Source organism: Neoarius graeffei, chromosome 12 (assembly GCF_027579695.1).
Source record: "Neoarius graeffei isolate fNeoGra1 chromosome 12, fNeoGra1.pri, whole genome shotgun sequence".
Lineage (NCBI taxonomy): Eukaryota > Metazoa > Chordata > Actinopteri > Siluriformes > Ariidae > Neoarius > Neoarius graeffei.
In genome coordinates, this window is record NC_083580.1 from 58,344,443 (window position 1) to 58,367,031 (window position 22,589).

Below are 22,589 nucleotides of genomic sequence, written 5' to 3' on the forward strand. Positions count from 1 at the left end.
GGTGCTGTGTGCACCATCAAATCAAGTCTTCTTTACTAGAGGTGGGAGCGGAGCCCAAATTTTTATATGTAATGGAGAAGCCAAGCTGTATCTGTACACATATTTGAATTGTGCCAGTTTGGTTGGTATAAACCTGTATTAAGTCCACTCTGATAAGTCGGTAACTAAGGAAAAAAAAAAAAAAGACTAAGAAAAAGCAAAGAATACTTATTGGACTTTATTTTCCAAGAAAAAAGTGGAGATTTTTTTTTCCAGAACCCAGGGGAACCCCGGGTATAACTACAATACTGTAAGCTATTATTAAATTAATTACAACCAGCCCTTATTGTAATGTGGTTTAGAAAAGACAGCTCAGTCAGGGAAGATGCGTCACTAAGTGATTCCAGTCATTGGTGGGCACGGACAGCAAGTTCCCCAAAAAGTGAACACTCCCTCTTTTGCCTGTGGTATGCTCCATGAACAAAGAAAACAGAACTGCAGAGGTGACACACCCAAGTAACACAATCAGAGATGAGTGTGCAAAGGTTACCAACAGCTTTGCACTGCGCAAATATTAAATGGCAACTGTTGGTCTACGAGTATGTTTCGCTGAGGAGTCAAGATCAATGAAGTGATTGCTTACTGGTTAAAGGAGATACGCAGAGCCTTTATTTTAAAATAAATTTCTGAGTGGATAGTATCTCCATCCTTGACTCTTGTATGCTGCATAAATGGGAATAAAGAAAAAATATTTTTGAGAGTGAAAATCAACCGCAAAATTGGCATTCGAGCTGCCCCGCTGAGCCAGCCAGCCCTGAGCGCGTGACGTCACTGCGGTAACCGGTTTTAAGGCCGAGGCCTTTTACAGCTATAAACCAAAGTTATAGAAATAAAAATTTATGGTGAAAGTAAGAAATACCGTCACCAACTTGCTCAACTAAGACTGATTTGACTTCATTGATTGTAGGTTGACTCATTAAAACAGGATAGGTGTTATAACTTGTGCAACATACATGTACATGCATGCATTTTCACTGATAAAACGTAAAAGGCTCATTAAATAATCAGATGAACTGAGACAATCACATTCTGAAGCAAATTAAATCATCTTATACCGGTAACTTAAACACACAATACAAGTTACATGTATTAATCTAAATGCAGGTAAACAACGTGTTGTTTGTTGTTTTGTATCCAAATGAGAGTCGGAGCTTACCCGTCTGTGTTCTCGCTTCTTGAAGGCCGATCTTGTGGCTGACTGTTTCAAAACAATCTGACTTTTAGTTGTTCATTCAGTTCTCTGCTTCTTCCACGTAAAGGCGAGATAGCAGCAATATCCAGTGAAGAAATCAGATGGCTGCTCCACTCGTTCTCCATTTTCTCCATACTGAGTACTCCGCCATTACTGCTTGGCTCAGGCAGTTACTAAAACCCGGGACGGAACGTCACTGGTTTTAGCAACAACCGCAGGAAGGTCACCACCTGAGCTATACGTCCCGTCCCATCCCGGGTTTTACCAACAACCCTCGGCTCACACTCTGGGAGAACTGGTGCAACTGAACTCACTTTCCTTTTAAAAAAATAAATAATATAAATACTTTCCTTTTCTTGTAGTTTTCTTTAATTGTTGGTGCTGCACCCTCTTTCAACACTGGCTTATAGCCAACGCTCGTCAACAGATCAGAGGTCTCGTATGAGCCTTCAGTAAAATGTGCAGAGCAGAGGAGAGACCGCTTCGTAGCCGCCCAATGTGCCCGTGAACTTCCACGTGTCCAAATCTTTGCAGTTTGAACATTCTTGGGCCATGAATGCAACGTAAATCCACCTTCGGTCATGTTGCTGGCACATCTCCGCGGCATGGCGATAAATTAGCTCAAAATGGAGGATCGGAGTTGCAGTCAGCTCTGTGTTTTAGTATAGCGGAAATGGCGATGACACCGATAGACTTCCTGCTGTGACATCACGGACGTCAAGGTCATTCACTCAGACCGCTACCTACATGAATCACTTTAATCGTAAAAATTAGGATATTAGATTTATTGTTAACGCTTAAAACTATTCCTGTGCCATTCTTGAGGTCTCAAGGCATTTATAAATGAAAGTGAGGCCATGGTTCTGCGCATTTGCTTTAAGAATTTGGGCTACTGCAAGTTCAAATCCCAGCACCAGGTCCCTGAGCAAGACCTTCTACCCTCAACTGCACAGCTATATCCCATCTAAATTGTTAAGGTCAAGGGTCATTGTTGCTCTTCCACAGACAGTTTCGGCCCTGGAACAAAGTCCACGGGTTCTGACTGATGCTGCTAAAGAGAGAGAACTGTATTCCAGGAGCTCCTTATGGATCTGACGAACACCACGGCTGCCATTCGGACACAATTCAGCTGTACTGTGGACACCAGGTACCGCTTCACCTACTACCAGATCTCCTACAGCCTCATCTTCATATGCAGCTTGGCTAGCAATGGTGTGGCACTCTAGCGTTTGTGGCTCATGCCATGGACTCTCACCAGCAAGGCAGTGGACGGTGTACCTAGATGCTGTTGACCTCTTCATTCTTTCCCTTCCACTGCACATCCTATTACTACTTATACAACCAGGCTCACAGTATGGTCTGGTCTTCCAGAAATGTCTTCTTCCAGCTGACCTTCATTCTCAAGTACATCAGCATGTTCTTCCTGGTATGCATAGGGCTGGACGGCTACTTTGATGTGGCGACCGAAGCAAGCACGTTAATGCCAGCATTCTCCCCAGAGCGCTTGTGTGTGTTGAGGTTGACACGCTTTAAACTTGTCGACAGGCTATTTTTTTGCTCCGACAGTCACTGAAAAATCATGTCAGATTTCTACCTTGCGATGTTTGGGGCATATTTGTAGGAAAAGCAGTGTTTTGAGCCGGTTTGCTACCATGATACACGCAGGCAGACTGGAAATCCCCCCCAGGAAATCCCCAATCACAACAAATACCCTCAATCATTTTGCTGCTGAAATGGTACCATGACGCTGCAGTGCATGGGTGAGCACCCTTGCACTGATGTTACATTTACCTTAGCAACCCAGGGCTCGACATTAAGCACTGCCCGACTGCCCGGGGCAAGTGAAACACGCATTCAGGCAAGTGGGATATGTCCTCGACATGCCCAACCGGGCAAGCTGGAATGGACATACATTATGAACTAGCACCACAAAAATTAGGCTTTTTTATCTTTTATTTCAGTTCCTAAAAGCGTCCTTCACTACGTATCCGTCATTATGCCTTGGCTGTTTTCTTCGTCTCGGTTTCATTTACTGCTTTGCAAGTTATTTTCTATTCCTCCGCTGTTGTAGTATGGTACGCGTACTGTTTACAGACCCCTTGTGCATGACATCATGCATCACGTGATAATTACAGCTGGGGTCAGACAGACACCGTCTTTCATGCAAGCAAGGGTTAATCTGTCTTCAATATGGTTAATTTTTGTGCTGTTTTTGCTTGTTCAAACAGAGAAATGGATAAAAGACATTACCGTCTCCCCGCTATCAAGAAAAAATGTTAACAAATAGAAGCAAATGCTTCAAGAACAACAAGGAAATGAGTGGTTAAAGAATACGAGGAGAGGAGCTCGGCCTGAAAACTCCAGAGAAATTCACGATTGTATTTAAAATGTATTTTACAAAAACAACGTCAGAAGTGAGGATGCAAGAGTTTGCTTAAGAGTCTCGTTTCATTTTTTTTCTGCTCGCATTCGAGTTAGCCTAGAGGTGGATGATATAACCAAAAAGAAAAAAAAAAGATATATAAATATTTTGCACATCTTTTTTTTTCTTTTTGGTTATATCATTCACCTCTACGTTTATTAAAATATATAATAAATAAATTAATAAATAAATAAAAACCCTGTGCTGTGTCTCGACAGACTGGTTGTACTGATTCAGCTACAGGTTGCCAGGTCTGTATAAAACACCCACAACCTACACACTAAACAGTAATTTTAAACTCAAACATTATCCTGTCTGTCATGATGCAGCGCAGGTTTTTTTTTAATTTTTAACCTAGAGGTGGATGATATCACCAAAAAAAAACCCAATATATAAATATGCCCAAACACAGTAATGTTCAAAAGTCTTGGCACCCTATTGTTTTTTTCATACAAACTTTGTTATAGATTTCTATTTTATGATTTCTATATTATCGAGTAATACAGTCAGAGAGTTCTACACAAACACATTGAACTTTACAACAGCTGCATGAATGTGAAATGGAAATAAATGGACTAAGGCAGGAAAAACTCATATCATCTCAAGCCGCTTTATCCTTCTACAGGGTCGCAGGCAAGCTGGAGCCTATCCCAGCTGACTACGGGTGAAAGGCGGGGTACACCCTGGACAAGTCGCCAGGTCATCACAGGGCTGACACATAGACATAGACAACCATTCACACTCACATTCACACCTACAGTCAATTTAGAGTCACCAGTTAACCTAACCTGCATGTCTTTGGACTGTGGGGGAAACCGGAGCACCCGGAGGAAACCCACGCGGACACGGGGAGAACATGCAAACTCCGCACAGAAAGGCCCTCGCCGGCCACGGGGCTCGAACCCGGACCTTCTTGCTGTGAGGCGACAGCGCTAACCACTACACCACCGTGCCGCCCGCAGGAAAAACTATTTGGGATAAAATTGTTAGTGTCTGTTAGAAGCAAAAAGTAACCAAACTTCAACTCAGTGTGTGATCTTCATTTTATGTTGCAATTCACAACTATTCTATGGTTTTCCTAAAAATAAATAAATAAATAAATAAATAAATAAAAAGTAGTACTTGCAAATTAGGGGGCAAGTGATAATATTGGGAGCAAGTGGAAATTAACCCCCACTTGCCCCCTAGGGCAAGTGGGTTTAAAAGCTAATGTCAAACCCTGTAACCGTTGCTACCCTATGCCTGGGGCACAAGCAAACTTTGTTTCATACTGAAGTCAAGCAAAGATGTCTGGCGTTTGTTGCCCAAAGAAAACCACAGCAAAAAAAAAAAAAAAACCCTTTACTACCGCATTACTTCCATAATCTTAGTCAGAAAGAAGCAAAGGATAGATATACACGGAAATTAAAGTTTATCAACGGTTCTGATCCGTACAAGATTCCTCAAAATGACTGGCGTGACGGTGCAGATTTATGGCCTAGCATTAGCGTTAACTACGTGTTGGAATATACCTTCTTTTTCCCCCGAAGAGTCCCGACACGGAAGAACAGCTTAAAAAGAAAAAAGAAAAAAAAAAACTACATTCTTTGTGCAAAGAATTTTTCCCAACATCAGCTTTTGAGAACAGAGCGCTGCGAAAGACAAAGCCTTTACTCTCAAATGGGGCTTTTCCACTACCAATGCGGCTGAGTTGGGCTGAGCCGTGCGGTGCTGAGTTGGGCTGAGTCGAGCTGAGTGGGGCTGTTGGAGTTGCATTTCGACTACAACCGCGCTGAACCGTGCTGGCTGGAAGTGGGTGGACACACTGGGTGGAGTTAGCAAAAGTGGGTGGACATCACGTGATGTCATTAGGCGGCGCAAACAGTGACATTAGTGACCTTTTAAGCGGTAGTCTCACGACCCGAATAGTAAACAATAAACATGGAGGACATGGAGTCGTTCGTGTTGCTGGTCTTGGTGCTGTGGCTTGTTGTCACCGACAACGCCAACAGATACTGGCAAGAGCGTATAGATGAGGCGAGGTGCATCTTCTTCCGGGTTTACAGATCCCAGCGTGCTCGCGGGGCGTGTGTGGGCATGTGAGGACACTCCTCCTCACCAATCAGTGCACAGGGGAGTGTCTCCTCACGCCCCTAGCCCCATTCGGCTCGGTTGGGCTCACTTCAGCCCCACTCCAAAACTATGAGAGTTTTGGGTGCTGAGTAAGGCTGAAGTGAGCTCAGTCGTGCTGCTCTGAGGTAGTCGAAATGTGAGCCGTGTTGGGCTGAAGTGAGCTGAAAAAGGGTAGTGGAAAAGGCCCTAAAGTACTCCGACCTGAACTGTGGACTAGATGGTATTCCCAGCTCTCCGGACATCTAGTTACAGAGCTATCTGCACTCTAGCATTTATACAGTAGGGTGCATCAGTTGCCCTCACTTTCATAAAATCTGATGCATTTTTGTTTGGGTGTTCCTTTTCACCAATAAAGACATCCTGTAAAAGTTTTTGACCATATTCAAAAGTCTAATGGTGGCACCATGAGGTTCATTTTTTGCCAAAAAACGCTTAATGTTTTCGCGTAAGGTTTGAATCACAATGTTGGACTCCATTTATTGATTTCTTGTGACCCAGAGATCATGTTAAGAACATCTGCAAGGGATTGAGAAGCATTAATGTGATTCATAATACATTTGTATTGTTTAAAAGTAGTTGAACAATGATTCAATGAACAGCTAAAACTCAAACTGTGCTTGATAATATATTTAGAATATGTACTAAAAATGTGGATCTCAAACTGGAAAACTTCATAGGTGAAGACTCGTGGCTGTTCTTTGCAGCTTTTGATATATTTGATGATCATCTGCTCTCAACACCAGTGTCACAATGGGATGGCTTGGATTCTTACCAGAGGATAAAGGCAACACTCACAAACTTCATTGTGACAAATGATGTGGCAGAGCGTGGGGTTAAACTAGCCCATGAGAAAGTTGGTTCTGCCACAATAGAAGAAAGATTCCAGAACATTGTGCAAGTTGTAGCAAAAGACAGAGTAATGGTTCCAAATCTGAGACGACCACATAGGAAATAGACATGGAGAATTTGCTTCTTAACATTTCACTTGTATCTTCAGTTGTCTTGAAAACGGGTAATCCAGCATCATTATAACTTTAATAGGGGCTAGCATATGTATAGGCAGCAAGCTTAAAACCAGGGTTATAACATTGATAGATAATGCTAGTGACACCCTAAAATAAAACCTCCAAATATTTTTAGACATTCTAGACATACTGTATACAGTATCTAAGATATTTGGTATCCTCTATAAGGTGCCATAATGTTTCATGAAAAGTGATCGAAATTTTGTCATAAAAGTCATAAAATAGCAGCTTTTTCCATAACTTTGAGCTCCTGGTGCCACCATTAAACTTTTGAATTTTGTCAAAATATGTTTCACCCAGTGTGTTTTCTTACCAAAAGCAAACCACAGCATTACAGACCTCCATATGCTGTTGCAACCTTTTCAACCATATTAACATGCTTGCTCAACCCATCCTTGGGGCACCATCAAATCTTCACATCCTGACAGCTTGGACCCTGTTGCATTGCTGCTCCCTGCACTTCTTCTGCTGTTCAAATGCCAGGTGTTGAGTGTGCTTGTCAGAACGCCCCGCCATAGGAAAAGCCGCTACACTATTACTCATCATCTGGCTTTGCCCCGTACCACAACAACCTACGGGTGTTACACACTCACTCATGTGAGTGTTGTACCCAGCTGTGGTCTGGCTCAATTTGCAAGTGTGCTGCACGCAGTCACGCTCTCACTAGCCAGCGCCTACTGGTGCCTCAACCAGCTTATCTACGTACTATTGCTCCAGCAACCTGGTGCACCAAGATGCTGCCAGTTGCCAGAGAAGCCAGGAACAAAATTCTACCTTTAGTTCCAGAAGGAAACAAGTTTTAGGAAAAAATTCAGCAAGACTCCTTCATGAGCTTCAGCATCATTGTTTAATGCATATTAGTGTCACGATACAAATATCTACCAGCAACCAAGCTGACTAAGCATTGACTCATGCCTGCTGTGAGAAGCTGCACTTGGATACACCACATATGTTGGACAGTTGTGTTCATTTATTATGACTAATCTCAAAAGACTCCCTACTTGACAGCATGACAAAGTCAAAACCCCAATCTGCATACTGTTATATTAAAATAAATAAACTAACCCAGCTACAAGTTCATGGGTGCAAGTATAAAATTTTCAAAAACCTGAGAAGTCTGACAAAGTCAGACGTGCACAGCGCAGCCATGCGGGGGGGTTACAAAGGGGGGTGAGCCCCCCCTTAGGGCTTGAAAAAAATTTTAAATTACAAGTTAAAATGGTTGTCTCTCATGCAATGTCATGCAAACATTTATAATATTAATAGTTATATGATTTGCATATTCACATCAAATGTCTAATACATTTCATCTGAAATAACATTTCAAGTACAAGGCTTGATATTTCAAAACATCTAGCAACTACTAATTTAAATGTTGAAACAACCATTTTTAATATGCTTTTGCTGTGATACCTTTTTTGCAATATATACACAGCTTGAGTTAAAATAAGGGGCGACATGTCTTGATGTCCTCAGAAACTCCTGGATTTTAGCAAATAACAAGATTCAGCTTTTTCCATATACAAAAATATCTATATTTTATAATCCACTACTGACTACAAATGAGTTTTCAACCTAACAACCACATTAGAAAAGATGACAAAAAAGCTAATAAACTTATTTCAAGACCAACTTTACTTTTATTTAATAATTGAAAAGTAATCAAATGTCAAAAAAAAAAAAACGTTTATAAAAGCAGATATGTGCGTGAAACATATCACACATGTATAACACCATGAAACAACGGGCTAGCCAGGACCGCTCGTCAGTGAGCGGTGTATAAGTTGAATGAGGTTTGTGGCGAAGATGAGATGAAAAGATTTGTCTTGCGCAGAGACTGTACCGCGGTAACCCAGTAATACGCTGAGAGTGAGACAGTGAGAGGGCCACCCCCCCTGGAAATCTCAACGGATTTACACAATTTGGAAAAATTACTTTTTCAGAACCAAAAAAAACGGAGCTTCCGGCACATGCCGGAAAACTTGCACCCATGCAATTTTCATACACTGTGGCAGAATTACAGCCAATAAATTGCAGATTTTTAAGTAACGAGCAGATAAACAGAATATAAAAATGAAATATACGGAGCGTAATTTGTTGTATATTTCGGTTTCTCTTCTCTTGCACTGACGTGTAAGACTGAACAGCCGATCAGAGAACTCTGCTCCACTGCCCTCGGACATCATTTCGTCATGCTAATTCGACCAAACACCGTAAATACAATAAACATAACGGTCAGATTAGTGCCAGTTTTCTTAGGCTGACATCTGCATAATATTTAACGACTGTCAATATTCCTTTAAATTATTACCACCAAGCCACCCATCTATACTCGAAAGTCAACTTCCACTCGGCGCTGTGTGCTACTTAAAAACCACGTCATGTCAGCATGCCAGATGCATTCGTTGACAGGAAAACTCACCGATTTCCACGCGATGCTCTCCATGATCTGCTGCTCACAGCGGCCCAAGTGCTCGATCATGTCGTGCTTCAGAGTGGGCTCTGCTTTGATGAAACTTTCTATCACTTTGTAGAAGTCAAAGGCATAAAACTGGAAGACATCCAAGATCCAGGGGAAGCACAGGTTCGTTTCAGGGGATTCACTGCCGCCGTTCTTCAAGGAATATCCTGAAGGAGAGCAACTGGCAGTTAAAACTCCAAGTTATCCGTTTCCTCAGGAAAACACTTTATATGATCTCAGAACCATCAAAATGTACGCAGAAACAAAGCCGTCTGACAGGGATTGACATATGATGGTCACGTTTTTTAACACTTACTTTCTGGATTTATCAATAAACTAATCAACTTGTGTTTATGCGATGGTAACCGTAAACCCCCACCCCCAGTGTATTATGTACACATTAAAACATGAGGGTGTCCCATTATACGAAACAGAGGTGCAAGTTACCACCCCAGAGTGTTTTATTCCTTTTACGCCACAGCAATATGCCAACAATAAACAGCACATCATACTTTTTAAAAACCTGGTTATAGTTACCATCCCACACCACACTATGGACAAACTATTGAACATCATGGGCGATGCCAGTCACCCTCTGCACACCGTCGTCAGCAACCAGAGGAGCCTGTTCAGTGACAGAATGCTCCTTCGCAAGTGCAGGACTAACAGACTTAGAAACTCCTTTGTCCCTCACGCCATCAGACTGTACAACTCTTCTCTGGGGGGGGAACAGGAGGACAGAGGACGGGAAGGAGCAGTAGCCTCGCCTGACAAAAAGCAATACCGGACAATGTCCAATATCTCTCCTGCTGCCCCCCCCCTTCCCCATATCTTATTCTTTTTATATTTGTATATGTAAATACTTAATTTAATTTATCTACAAGTTTTTTCTCTATTTTCTATTCTCTGTTTATCCTGTAATGATGCTGCTGGAATCTTAATTTCCCTGAGGGAACAATAAAGTTCTATCTAATCTAATCTAATTCCAAAATCCAGTAGAAAGCCTTCCCAGACAATTAGAGGTTAAAATAATTTCAAAAGGTCCACTAAACCTGGAACGGGATGTTCCAAAAAAACACACCCATGTTGGTGTGATTTTCAGGTGATCAGAAACTTTTGTCCGCATCATATATTAGAAAAAGTGTATTAATATAACCTTCTGACCAATTATATTTGAGAATTCAACAGCACTGTGGTACAAGTGGTTTAAAAATTGATTGCAAATTTTCCAGAGACAGGACTGATGTTTAATTTGTCTTTTACTATGGCTGATAAAACCAAGGAGCCTTAATATCTGATTTTATTGGACAGGCTCCGGCTGAATGGTCAAAGGATTGGTTGCTTTACTTTGGCTTACCAACATAAGTTGCCAGGACAACTTCCAGTGAACAGGCAAGGAGTGAGATGTGGAAAGTGGCGTTGTTCAGGAGTTTACTGTTGAGGAAAAACATTAATATATCTGTGTATTACATGCAAGACAGCGTCTGACGACACGATACTTCATTTGGATGATTATGATCGACATTGACGCTGACCTGAAATTTTGCACCGAGAGTCTCTTTTCTTCCTAAAAGTCAGTGATGAAAATCAGAAAATTAAGGTCACAGATGAAGACATTTTTGCTTCCATTAAATCCCTTTATACTCACCGACTTAAGCATCGACTCCATGACTTTGTAGTAAAGCTGGACGCCGAGAGTAAACCTCTGCAAAACAGAAATAAAGGAAGTTTGTTTCGCAGACGATCCTCAAATAGACTGCCTGAGGTTTTGCTCTGTTACCTTTTTGCCTAATCCTTCACAGCGCTGACCAACAGCTTGAGCAAATTTCTGGCTGAAGATCTGTCCGAGCTGATCAACCCGCTTCGTGATGTCTTCTGATGGGTCCACGGTACAGTTCTTTAATAACAATATATTAAAAAAAAAAATCTTGTATAAATTATACAACTGGGACAAAAGGCATATTTACAGACTTATGCTCCATAATGTTTCCAAATGAATAACAGAACACTCACCTGTCAACAGCTTTTAAAATAAACAACAAGGACAATAAAAAAAAAAACTGCTTTAAGAATATTTTATGCAACTTGCATAAAATATTTTATGCAACTCGCATAAAATATTTTATGCAACTCATGTCATGCTTGGTCCTTAAAAATAGTTGAACTTATGGTTAAAAAAAAAAAAAAAAACACCCCCATCCTGTGTGGTGTTCACAACTTCCTCTATACTGGATGCGTTTCCAGTATTTGCATGCAATTCGAATCTATTCACACGATAGTGAATCTATAGAATCTATTCTTGTATAGTGAAGGCTACATCAGGGGGCAGAGCCTTTTCTTACAAAGCCCCACAGTTATGGAACAGCCTTCCAAGTAATGTTCGGGAATCAGACACAGTCTCAGCATTTAAGTCTCGGCTGAAAACATATCGGTTTAGTCAAGCCTTTTGTTAATGGTGTTTATGAGGTAAAGGTGTAGATCTGGAGGGTTCTCAGACAGAGTGTTTTGGTAAACTGGGATGTATGGATGCCGTCAGTCCCCACTCGCTTGCTCACTCGAGTTTGTTGATGGTGTAGTGGCTGCTGCTTTATGTCCCGGGGCTCCCTCATGCCTGTGTTCCCTTCTGACTCTCCCCTTTTAGTTATGCTGTCATAGTTAGTTTTGCCGGAGTCCCTGCTTGTACTCAGTGCAATATGTATACTGTTCCTACTTATTCAGGTGACACTGGGCATAACAACCTGTGTTTTCTCTCTCCCGCCCCAAATCTGTCCCTCTGAGTTACATGTCGGTCCTGAGATCGAGATGCTGACCTCTTCTGCTCCTCGGACCTGCCTGATCCATCCTGGTGCCCTGTGTTAGGGATGTTAACCGATGACCGTTTGACCGGTGGTTGACCGAATCAACGTCAACCGGTTAATTTTTTTTTGGTTGTCGGTGAAAAAAAAAAAAAATCAATTGTTTTGAAGCTGCCAATTTTGGAGCGGAGAACCTGGAATTCTGTGTTGTAAACGCTTGGGCCATACCATGCGGTGTAAGGACGACAGCTGACAAATCAGAAACACCCATTCAGTCATGTCCCGCCCCAGTTGAACACAGCTGCCACTCGGCGAAAGAAAAAAAAAGTGTAGACACAGGCTTTTTAGCTTACAAATTACTATTCTGTTTTTTTTTTAATTATTATTAGAAGGCACATGGAGTTTAGTCCTGCCTTGGCCAGTGCATTCTGAAAGTATGTTTCGGTCTGTAGCCAACAATGCATGTTATTGCAGATCACATCTCTCCACACAAACTAAAGGCGCAGATGCAGACTTTTTCACGGCTTTTTCATGGACTGTAACGGCATTTGCTTATGTAGTAATTTTAATACAGAATTTACTCTGATGAAATTATTCAGACACTCCAACACCCCCCAAAAAAAATCGGATCTGCACGAGCCGTGAAAAAGGCGCGCCGTTTGCATCCCTGTTTAAACTCAAAGGTTAACCGACTTTAACCGGCTAATGAGGCTCGGTGGTCGGTCAAGATTTTTTTTAGTTTTCGCCATCCCTACCCTGCGTCTGGTTGGAGTCTCATCACATCGCTCCTGTAGAGGACGGCCCCATATGGACAGTTGAAAGTCATGCTTGGAAGACGCTCTGGACTCTTACAGTAATACTCTTATGGCTGAGGACTACAGCTGACTTGCTAACTTTAGGACTGCAGTTGTCATGAACAGTTTTGCACTCAAGTTTCCATCAATGAAGAGTTTATAACATCAACGAAACTGACTTCATGTTAAAACTGTTAATGTTATAGTCATGCTGTCTGTTGTTGCCCAAATGAGGATGGGTTCCCTTTTGAGTCTGGTTCCTCACGAGGTTTCTTCCTCATGTCGTCTGAGGGAGTTTTTCCTTGCCACCGGCTTGCTCATTGGGGATAGATCAGGGATAAAATTAGCTCGTGTTTTAAGTCGTTCAAATTCTGTAAAGCTGCTTTGCAACAATGTTTATTGTTAAAAGCGCTATACAAATAAACTTGACACTATCTGGTGTGTGCATGTGTAAAAATTTCCCAGCCATTTCCCAACTTCACATAAACCCAAAACGTAAATAGACGAGTGGTGGTCATCATCCTTTTGTGCATTTCACAAAATTAATATTAAAATGAAACCTTTTACTTCTGTCTTCTAGCAATTTTAACAATAACCTTTGTCTTCGAGCACCAGTGTTACCTGGTGAAAAGGTTTCCATACAGCTTAATGTAGCCTAAACGCAGTTAACTGGTCAAGTTTTCACAATGCTAAACTGGAGGCTATATGCTTTCCTTACTTGTTAGCTACAGTGCAAAAATAAAGGAAACTGGAAACAAAACAGGTCTTGGTTAACTGACTAGATCTGTGTTATGGATCAAACTTTGGACATTTAATATTTTTTGTGGCCAAGCTGTTCCTTTAAAATGTTGGCGACCAAGTGTAAGACGCTGGGAATAAACGTAAGGTAGTTGGTGGCATTTTGCTCAGAAATGTACCTTGAAGTAAACCATGAGATTGCCTGAAGGTTGGTCACTGGCTGAAGTAAGCTCACCCCTCAGCTGCTGGATTGAAGACATTGTAGCTCTGAAAGACAACAATTCAACCATTACAAAGCATATCAAGCAGGAACATCATGTTATGATTCTTAACTTGCAGATCACAAGCCAAAAATGGGTCAAAAGCACACAGAAGGTGGGTTATTTTGTCCATGTCAACCACTGACTTTCTTTTTTTTTTTATAGGTTTATAACGACAGCCGATATACATTTGCCATTTAGGGCTTAAAGGGCATATTCTGGACCAATTTCGGGGTTTTTTTTTAAAGGAAAGAATGTCCCTTTACACACTCATCCAGAAGGGTAATTTTGCACAAGGCCATCTGTCTACAGCAGAAAAAAATAAAATGAAACGCGTCTGGAAAAATCCCAAGGGAGTCTGGAGCCAGATTCGTGACGTTACCTGCAGAAGCGCCAGCAGGCTGCGCGAGCTTTGCATGGTTTCAGTGCACAGCCTGTGTAGACCAAGCACTCCCATTTCTCTCATTGTCCGGTCTTTTGGAAAACGATGAGTACTAATCCCATCAAGACTGGTGTTGCTACACCCTCCTACGATACATCTGTTAACCATTTTAATAATTACGCGATAATGTTGAAGAAATTTGCAGAAAACCATCAGGTCATTTTCTCATAAACAAACCAGTGCTGACGTAGGATTCAGAGCGAGGCGTCCCGCACGCGACGTCACGAAAATCAATTTTTGCCGGGAAATTCAAATGCCAAGTTTTTTCAGAGGCGGACCAATTCGCCTCAAATGGCTTGATTTCACCTGAATTTTTCTGGTATTGCGCAAGGTAAAAAAAACTGCACAAAATGCAAAATGTGACAGATATTTGACCAAAGTTTAATATAAAATAGGAGAATTACATTGATCTTGCTCCTGAATTTACCCGTGATATGCACTTTAAAACTAGGGTTGTATGATTCTTGATGAAAGGAATCAGAGTGTGGTAGCTATGGTTCCCAGCTTGTCTCTGTTTTAGCATTTTACAACTGCTTCATTCAACCCACCCTCACCTTTGGCATCTTGGCAAGGTTTGGCTCCCTGAGTGAGTTGAACAAGGGCCCTTTGAACAGAATCATCAAGATGTGTGCAAAGGTTATTGGACAACCTCCAATCACCCTTTCAGCCATATTTGAGAAACAAGCCATCAGGAAAAAAAAAAAGTCAATTAATTGCATCTGACCCCACTCACAATTTGAACAACCCGCTTTATTCTCTTACCCTCTGGGAGGAGATTTCAGACCTTACCCCTAAAAACTAAGCAAGCCTTGTCTACTTTTGTGCCAGCATCTATCAGACTATTGAGCACACAAAAAGACCTCTCTCTCTCTCTCTCTCACACACCACTAGTTTTTAAGCTTTTTAGGTATTTCTATTGAGTATTTATTGTGGACATTAGGGTGATAGTATGTATGCATATTTGCCTAACCACAAATGAAGGTCCCTCACAGGAAAATAAAGTTTTCTTGAATCTTGAATTACTGGTTTCAAGACTGCATTGCAGTAGCTGAAATCCTGATAAAATAGCTGCTAGTTATTAGACTAAAAAGCTAAAAAAAGATAAAGGATAGAAACCAGTGTGCAATAAATTATTACTACTAATAAATCACAATAAGCAATTTATCCACCACACAAAAAATAGTCTCAACTGTCAGCTCTGGTTGCTAAACAATAAACGATCATGCTAAACAGAATAATTAGGCGATGCTTGGACAGGACAATGGCTTTAAATACGCATGAGATCAAAACTGGTGTAGCGGAGCTTTTTCTACCTGCCCCTGAGTGTTATGAACATAAATACAATACTTTATCTTAAAAAAAAAAATAAAAAAAATAAAATAAAGGGTGGTTGGTTTTTTTTTGTTTCCAGTTCACCAAATTCTGACAAAACTATCAAAAGGTTTTTGGTAATTCGCATCAACTTCATGATCATCTGATTAACGCTTAGCAGAACCACAAACAGCTGCAGTCAGAAATTTACATATATGGACATGAACTCCATGGCAATATTGAGCAGTGTTTCCCCTACCATTATCCCTCCCCCACAGGACCCTGCGACACCCCCTGAAAGTCCACACACCCCAAGGTCTGGAGGGGAGAGATGAATTTTTTTTTTTTTTTGGGGGGGGGGGGACCCCACCCAGAAGTGCAGGCACTAGGACCACACAGAAAGAGCACCTGCTCAAAAACAGGAGAAGGTGCAGGTACGAGAAAGTCCTTCCCGTGCCACATGGCGCATTGGGGAACGCCGATCTCCTTTTCTGTAGCCCTCGGCCTCTCGCCCATTATGTAGCTAGGGTTACAGTGGGGGGCGGGTCCTCTGGTAACCGCGAAAGTTTGACTCCCCACTCGCATCGGTATTGCAGATTGCCTTGCCAGACGGCAGTAGGTACCATTTTTATGATGGTCTTTGGCATGACCCGACCGTGATCGAGAGGCGGACATGCTAACCATTAGGCCAACTCACGGTGGTACTAGGACCATGCAGAAATATCCCCTGCTCAAGCTGCCAGTTCCCCGTCCACATCATTCTCCTCCCATGCACTCAAAAACGATTAGATTCAAACACTTAGCAATGTCAGCCCCCCCAAGCAGCAAAAGATCAGGACATACGATTTTTTTTATTTTTTGGGGTGGGGTGTTTAAATCACTTTGTAAACATCAAGTTAGCTAGCCACAGAAAATGACTTCTTTTTTTTACGTTATTTCTAACACGCACAGTCTACTACTGTACTTCACTCAACACATAAAAGTAGTGATACACAGTGGACAGGCGAATGAAAAAAAATTACAGAAAGAAGAAATAAGCTATCCGACTGTCTAATTAGAATTATAAACTAGACAGGGACACTAACGAGTGCAAACCCCGCCTTTTCCCTATTAAAATACATTGGGCGAAAATTTCGAAGTTCTGCCATGACCTTGACCTTTGACCTCCAAAATTTAATGGTTTCCTTCCTGGGTGATTGGCAACACATACAAAATTTGGTCCAAATCGATCCATTGGTTCTTGAGATATCTTGCAGACACACAGACAGATACACACACACACACACACACACACACACACACACAGACTGACGCAGGTGAAAATAATAACCCCTCCGACTACTGTCAGCAGGGTTAATCAATTAGAACTACAAATGGTTCATGTGCCATTTTGATCTCTTAATACTCGTTTAAAAAAAGATTCAAAAGAAACGTTCTATTGTAAAACAAACTGATGTAAAATTGTTAAAAAAAAAGTTCTATCGTAAAAATTGTTTTTCTAAAATAAAATGTGACAACTTAAATATGACTCCTTTAACGGTATGCTCAGGTCCAAATGCTCTGTAATAGGAGCTACTTCCTCATCCAGAAACCCCCCCCCCCCCCCCCCCCCTCCCCCCCAAACCAGTAAACTTAAAGGGCATATCCTGGATAGTGTCCTGCACTGGGTCGGGTACCCACGGGTACGGCCAAATAGTTGCTGAAATGGGCGGGTTTTTAACGATCTGGAATTTTACGGGCGGATATGCGGGCGGGTAGTGATTACACACGGGCGGGTATCAGATGCATCAAAACTGTAATAGGCCTATATATTCACAGTATAGAGTATAATAATTTTATATATATAAAAAATCTCCTTCTCACCCCCGGCGGGGGGGTGGTATCCATGTCATCCTCAAGCTCGGGTCCTCTACCAGAGGCCTGGGAGTTTGAGGGTTCTGCGCAGTATCTTCGATGTTCCTAGGACTGCGCTCTTCTGGACTGAGGCTTCAGATGTTGTTCCTGGGATTTGCTGGAGCCACTCTCCCAGTTTGGGGGTTACTGCCCCAAGTGCCCCCACTACCACGGGGACCACGCAACCCTTGACCTTCCACATCCGTTCCAGCTGCTCTTTCAACCCTTGATACTTCTCAAGTTTCTCATGTTCCTTCTTCCTGATGTTGGCGTCAGCTGGGATCGCCACATCTATCACCACCACCCTCTTCTGCTCTTTGTCCACCACCACTATGTCCGGTTGGTTAGCCAGGATCTGTTTGTCAGTCTGGAAGCTGAAGTCCCACAGAATCTTGGCCCTGTTGTTCTCAGCCACCTTCTGTGGTATGGCCCATTGGGACGTGGGTATTTCTATTCCATACTGGTTGCAGATGTTCCTGTATACTATCCCAGCCACTTGGTTGTGCCTTTCCATGTACACTGATCCAGCTAGCATCTTACACCCTGCTACTATGTGCTGGACTGTTTCAGGGGCTTCTTTGCACAGTCTGCATCTTGGGTCTGATCTACTCTGGTAGATCCTGGCCTCTATGGCTCTTGTGCTTATGGCCTGTTCTTGTGCTGCCATGATTAGTGCCTCTGTGCTGTCTGTCAGTCCTGCATTATCCAGCCACTGGTAGGATTTCTTGATATCAGCCACTTCCTCTATCTGACGGTGGTACATGCCATGTAGGGGTTTGTCTCTCCAGGTTGTCTGTTCCTCCTCCTCCTCTGCACTCTCATCAGGGTTCTGCTGCCTGAGACATTCACTTAGCAGTTCATCCTTTGGGGCCATCTTTCTGATGTATTCTCGGATTTTCGATGTTTCATCCTGAACCGTGGTCTTGACGCTCACTAGCCCTCGGCCTCCCTCTTTCCGCTTAGTGTATAGTCTCAGGGTGCTGGACTTGGGGTGGAACCCTCCATGCATGGTGAGGAGCTTTCTAGTCTTGATATCTGTGGCTTCTATCTCCTCCTTTGGCCAGTTTATGATACCAGCGGGGTATCTGATGACTGGTAGTGCGTACATGTTGATGGCTCGGACCTTGTTCTTACCATTCAGCTGACTTTTCAGGACCTGCCTTACTCTCTGGAGGTATTTGGCTGTGGTTGACTTCCTTGTGGCCTCTTCATGGTTTCCATTAGCCTGTGGGATGCCAAGGTACTTGTAGCTGTCTTGGATATCACCTATGTTGCCCTCTGGTAGGTCAATCCCTTCAGTCCGGATCATCTTGCCTCTCTTTGAGACCATCCGGCCACACTTGTCCAATCCGAATGACATCCCTATGTCATCGCTGTAGATCCGGGTGGTGTGGATCAGCGAGTCTATTTCTCGCTCGTTCCTGGCATACAGCTTGATGTCATCCATGTAGAGCAGGTGGCTGATTGTTGCCCCACTACGGAATCGGTACCCGTAGCCGCTCTTCGTGATGATCTGACTGAGGGGGTTCAGGCCTATGCAGAACAGCAGTGGTGATAGCGCATCTCCTTGGTATATGCCGCACTTGATGTTGACTTGGGCAATGGGTTTTGAGTTGGCCTCTAGGGTTGTCTTCCACATTTCCATTGAGTTCTGTATGAAGGTCCTTAGGTTCCTGTTGATCTTATACAGTTCCAGACATTCCAGTATCCATGTGTGTGGCATTGAGTCGTAGGCTTTCTTGTAGTCAATCCAGGCAGTGCACAGGTTGGTCTGTCTCTTCTTACAGTCTCGGGCGACTGTTCTATCGACCAGTAGCTGGTGCTTGGCTCCTCTGGTGTTACTGCCAATTCCTTTCTGTGACTCGCTCATGTATTGAGCCACATGCTTACTCATTTTTGCCGCAATGATGCCTGACAGGGCCTTCCATGTTGTGCAGAGACAGGTAATTGGCCGGTAGTTGGATGGGATGGGTCCCTTCTGGGGGTCCTTCATGATTAGGACTGTCCTGCCTTGGGTTAGCCATTCTGGGTGGGTTCCATCCCTCAGCAGCTGGTTCATCTGTGCTGCTAGGCGTTCATGGAGTGCAGTTAGCTTCTTCAGCCAGTACGTATGGATCATATCGGGGCCTGGTGCTGTCCAGCTCTTCATCTTTGACACTCTTTCTTGGACGTCTGCCATTGAGATGGTTACTGGTTCTTGTTCTGGGAGGTTGCTGTGGTCAGCTCTTAGGTCCACTAACCATTGGGCATCGGTGTTGTATGATGCCTTTCTTTCCCATATGTCTTTCCAGTATTTTTCCACCTCAGCTCTTGGTGGGTCTGACCGGTTGTTGTTCCCCTGCCATTGAGAGTATACCTTGGCTGGTTCAGTGGAGAACAGCTTGTTTATTCTCCTGGTCTCTCCTTCCTTGGTGTATCTCTTCAACCGGGTGGCCAGAGCTGTTAGTCGCTGTTTGGCAGTTTCGAGTGCCTCTGGTATGGAGAGTGAGTTGTACTTCCTGGGCGCCCCTTTATTCACCATGTTCCCTTTCTGTAGTTCAGCTAGCTGGCTAACTTCTCTCCTTGCTGCCTTTATCTTGGCCTCTAATCGTCTCTTCCATGGTGGATACTGTTTGTTATGTCCTGAGCCCACCTTGTGTCCAAGCATCTCCATGATTACTGTTGCTGTACTGTGTATCCAGGTTTCCAGTTGGGTCACGATCTTCCTTCTCAGGTCAGCAGCTCTTGTGTTGAGGCTGTTAGCTGTTGGGGCTTGGTACCCAATCTCTGGTTGTGGGGATGATGACATCTCCCCGCTGACCTGTCTTCCTGGCTCCCCCTTGCCGTAGCATCGTTGTTGTAATTCATTAATCTCTAGTTGTGATAACAGATTTCGATTATGGATGTTGGAACACTGGGCTAATAGCTGTTTCTTTGTTAGCCTTGATTGTGGGTTTCGAAGTATCCGCTGCATGTATCCCCTCTCTCTGGGATTGCTTGTATAGTAGCATTCCAGCAAATCCGTATTTTCTTTCCTCGTCCATCGATGTCTTGTTCCAGTAGCCCATTTCTCATCACCTAGCAACTGACGCAGACCTTGTTGACCCGGGCGACGTCTGAGCCGGTATGACTCTATCAGTTATGTTTTCACTCATTCCTGAGGTAGGCTGATATATCATGAGGGGTTTTGCCTAAGGACCCTTACTGGATGATGTTTTGCCCCGACCGGGATTCGAACCCCAATCTCCTGCGTCGTAGTCAGTGAGCGTTACCACTGTACTATCCAGCTTTTATATATATATTTATATATATATACATATATATATATATATATATATATATTTATATATATATATATATATATATATATATATATATATATATATATATATATATAAAAAAAGTGCTGTCAAGCGATTAAAATATTTAATCGCGATTAATGTCGCGACAGTCATAGTTAACTCGCGATTAATCGCAATTTAATCGCACATTTTTGTCACATAAAAATCATTGTAATTCTCTTATCAGCTTAAAAAAGTGCATGGGCTTGCTTTGTACCAATGTTTTTTTTTTTTTTATTGCAAAGCATAACACGTCTTGACACAGCCACTGCAAAGTGAAACCTAAGCCGAGCACCGGCGCGGGGCTAGCAAGAGAACCATGAGTGAAATGATCTACTGTTGAATTATCCATCTGTTTTTTTTAATCTCCGTTGTTCGTTGATAAATATTGCATTGAATCTGATCTTTACTGTTTCAGCTCACTTAACACATTTTGTACTTTTACACTTTCTGCCTGTTGATGCGTCGCGCTGTCCAATCAGAGGCGGCCAAATTTGCATATTACAGGAAGGATTTCTGGGATAGCATTGAGTTTACAGTTCAGAGGGATCTGGCTTCTTTAGACGCTGTCTTCTTAAAACTGAACTAGACAGGGATACTCTAACGAGTGCAAACCCCGCCTTTTCCCTATTAAAATACATTGGGCGAAAATTTCAAAGTTCTGCCATGACCTTGACCTTTGACCTCCAAAATTTAATGGTTTCCTTCCTGGGTGATTGGCAACACATGTACAAAATTTGGTCCAAATCGATCCATTGGTTCTTGAGATATCTTGCAGACACACAGACAGACAGACAGATACACACACACACAGACTGACGCAGGTGAAAATAATAACCCCTCCGACTACTGTCGGCGGGGTTAATAAATATTTAAAAAGAGCCAAATGAGCCAGTCTTTTGAACGGCTCTTTTCAAAGAACGGATCACAAAGATGCGGATCCCATCAAAGAGCCATAAATCCCAGCTCTACTAGCGCGCCCTGCCCGCGCTGGTTCTTTGGGGGAGGAGCGCAGAGGACTCTGGCTGTGCGGGGCGGGGCATTACAGTCTAGCTGCTATCGTTTTTCTAAGCAAAGTCGCTGTTCCAAGTTCCTGGCAGTTTCAAAAGTTTATGAAAAACCTACATCATGTCACAGAGCGTTAATCTCGCGATAAAAAAAATTATCGCCGTTAAAATTGAGTCAAGTTAACGCGTTAATAACGCGACATTTTTGACAGCACTTATATATAAAATTTCATTATCATGTACAAATGGCCATAATCACAAATGTGCTCAGTAGGCCGCTACAATATTTAACGTATAGCCTACGTCACTAAACCGCGACCGCTGCAAATTTCTAGCATCAGCCTGTCGGATGAGATAAAACTGAAGTTGGCTAAGGGTACATATAAAATAGTTAACAATGATTCTTCCAGGCCGAAGTCTGAAATTTGGAATAAATTTGGCTCGATAGCTGATGAAGACAACAACACGGTGACTGGATATGCAGCTTGTAAAGCATGTTACAAAACACTCGCGTATGACAGTCAGAAACTGGGGACGTCTTCCCTGAGGAAACATGCTGAGATCTGCACAAGGACGACAACCACAGGTGCCACCAGCAGCTCAACAATCGAACGGTTTTTTCCCCAAAGCTACAAACCTCCAAGGAGGGAGGACAAGGAGACCATAGTGCAGTTGGCTGTGAATTTTGTGAGTCGGGAAATTAGGTCCTTTGAGACAGTGAGTGGCGTTGGATTTTTGGAATTGGCTGAGGGTTTAATCAATGTCGGAGCGCGGGCAG

The 22,589-nt window shown here is 42.8% G+C and overlaps 1 protein-coding gene across 1 annotated transcript in view; it reads right to left on the reverse strand.

The window, feature by feature from the left end:
* rb1 (retinoblastoma 1) overlaps positions 1-22,589 on the reverse strand; it is a 123,360-nt gene that overhangs the window by 41,456 nt on the left and 59,315 nt on the right. The window contains exons 12-17 of the mRNA XM_060936128.1: positions 13,758-13,845; positions 11,032-11,148; positions 10,900-10,956; positions 10,787-10,818; positions 10,609-10,685; positions 9,213-9,418 (exon numbers count right to left, since the gene is read on the reverse strand). Of these exons, the coding sequence (XP_060792111.1) occupies positions 9,213-9,418; positions 10,609-10,685; positions 10,787-10,818; positions 10,900-10,956; positions 11,032-11,148; positions 13,758-13,845 (577 nt within the window). The remainder of the gene's footprint in view (positions 1-9,212; positions 9,419-10,608; positions 10,686-10,786; positions 10,819-10,899; positions 10,957-11,031; positions 11,149-13,757; positions 13,846-22,589) is intronic.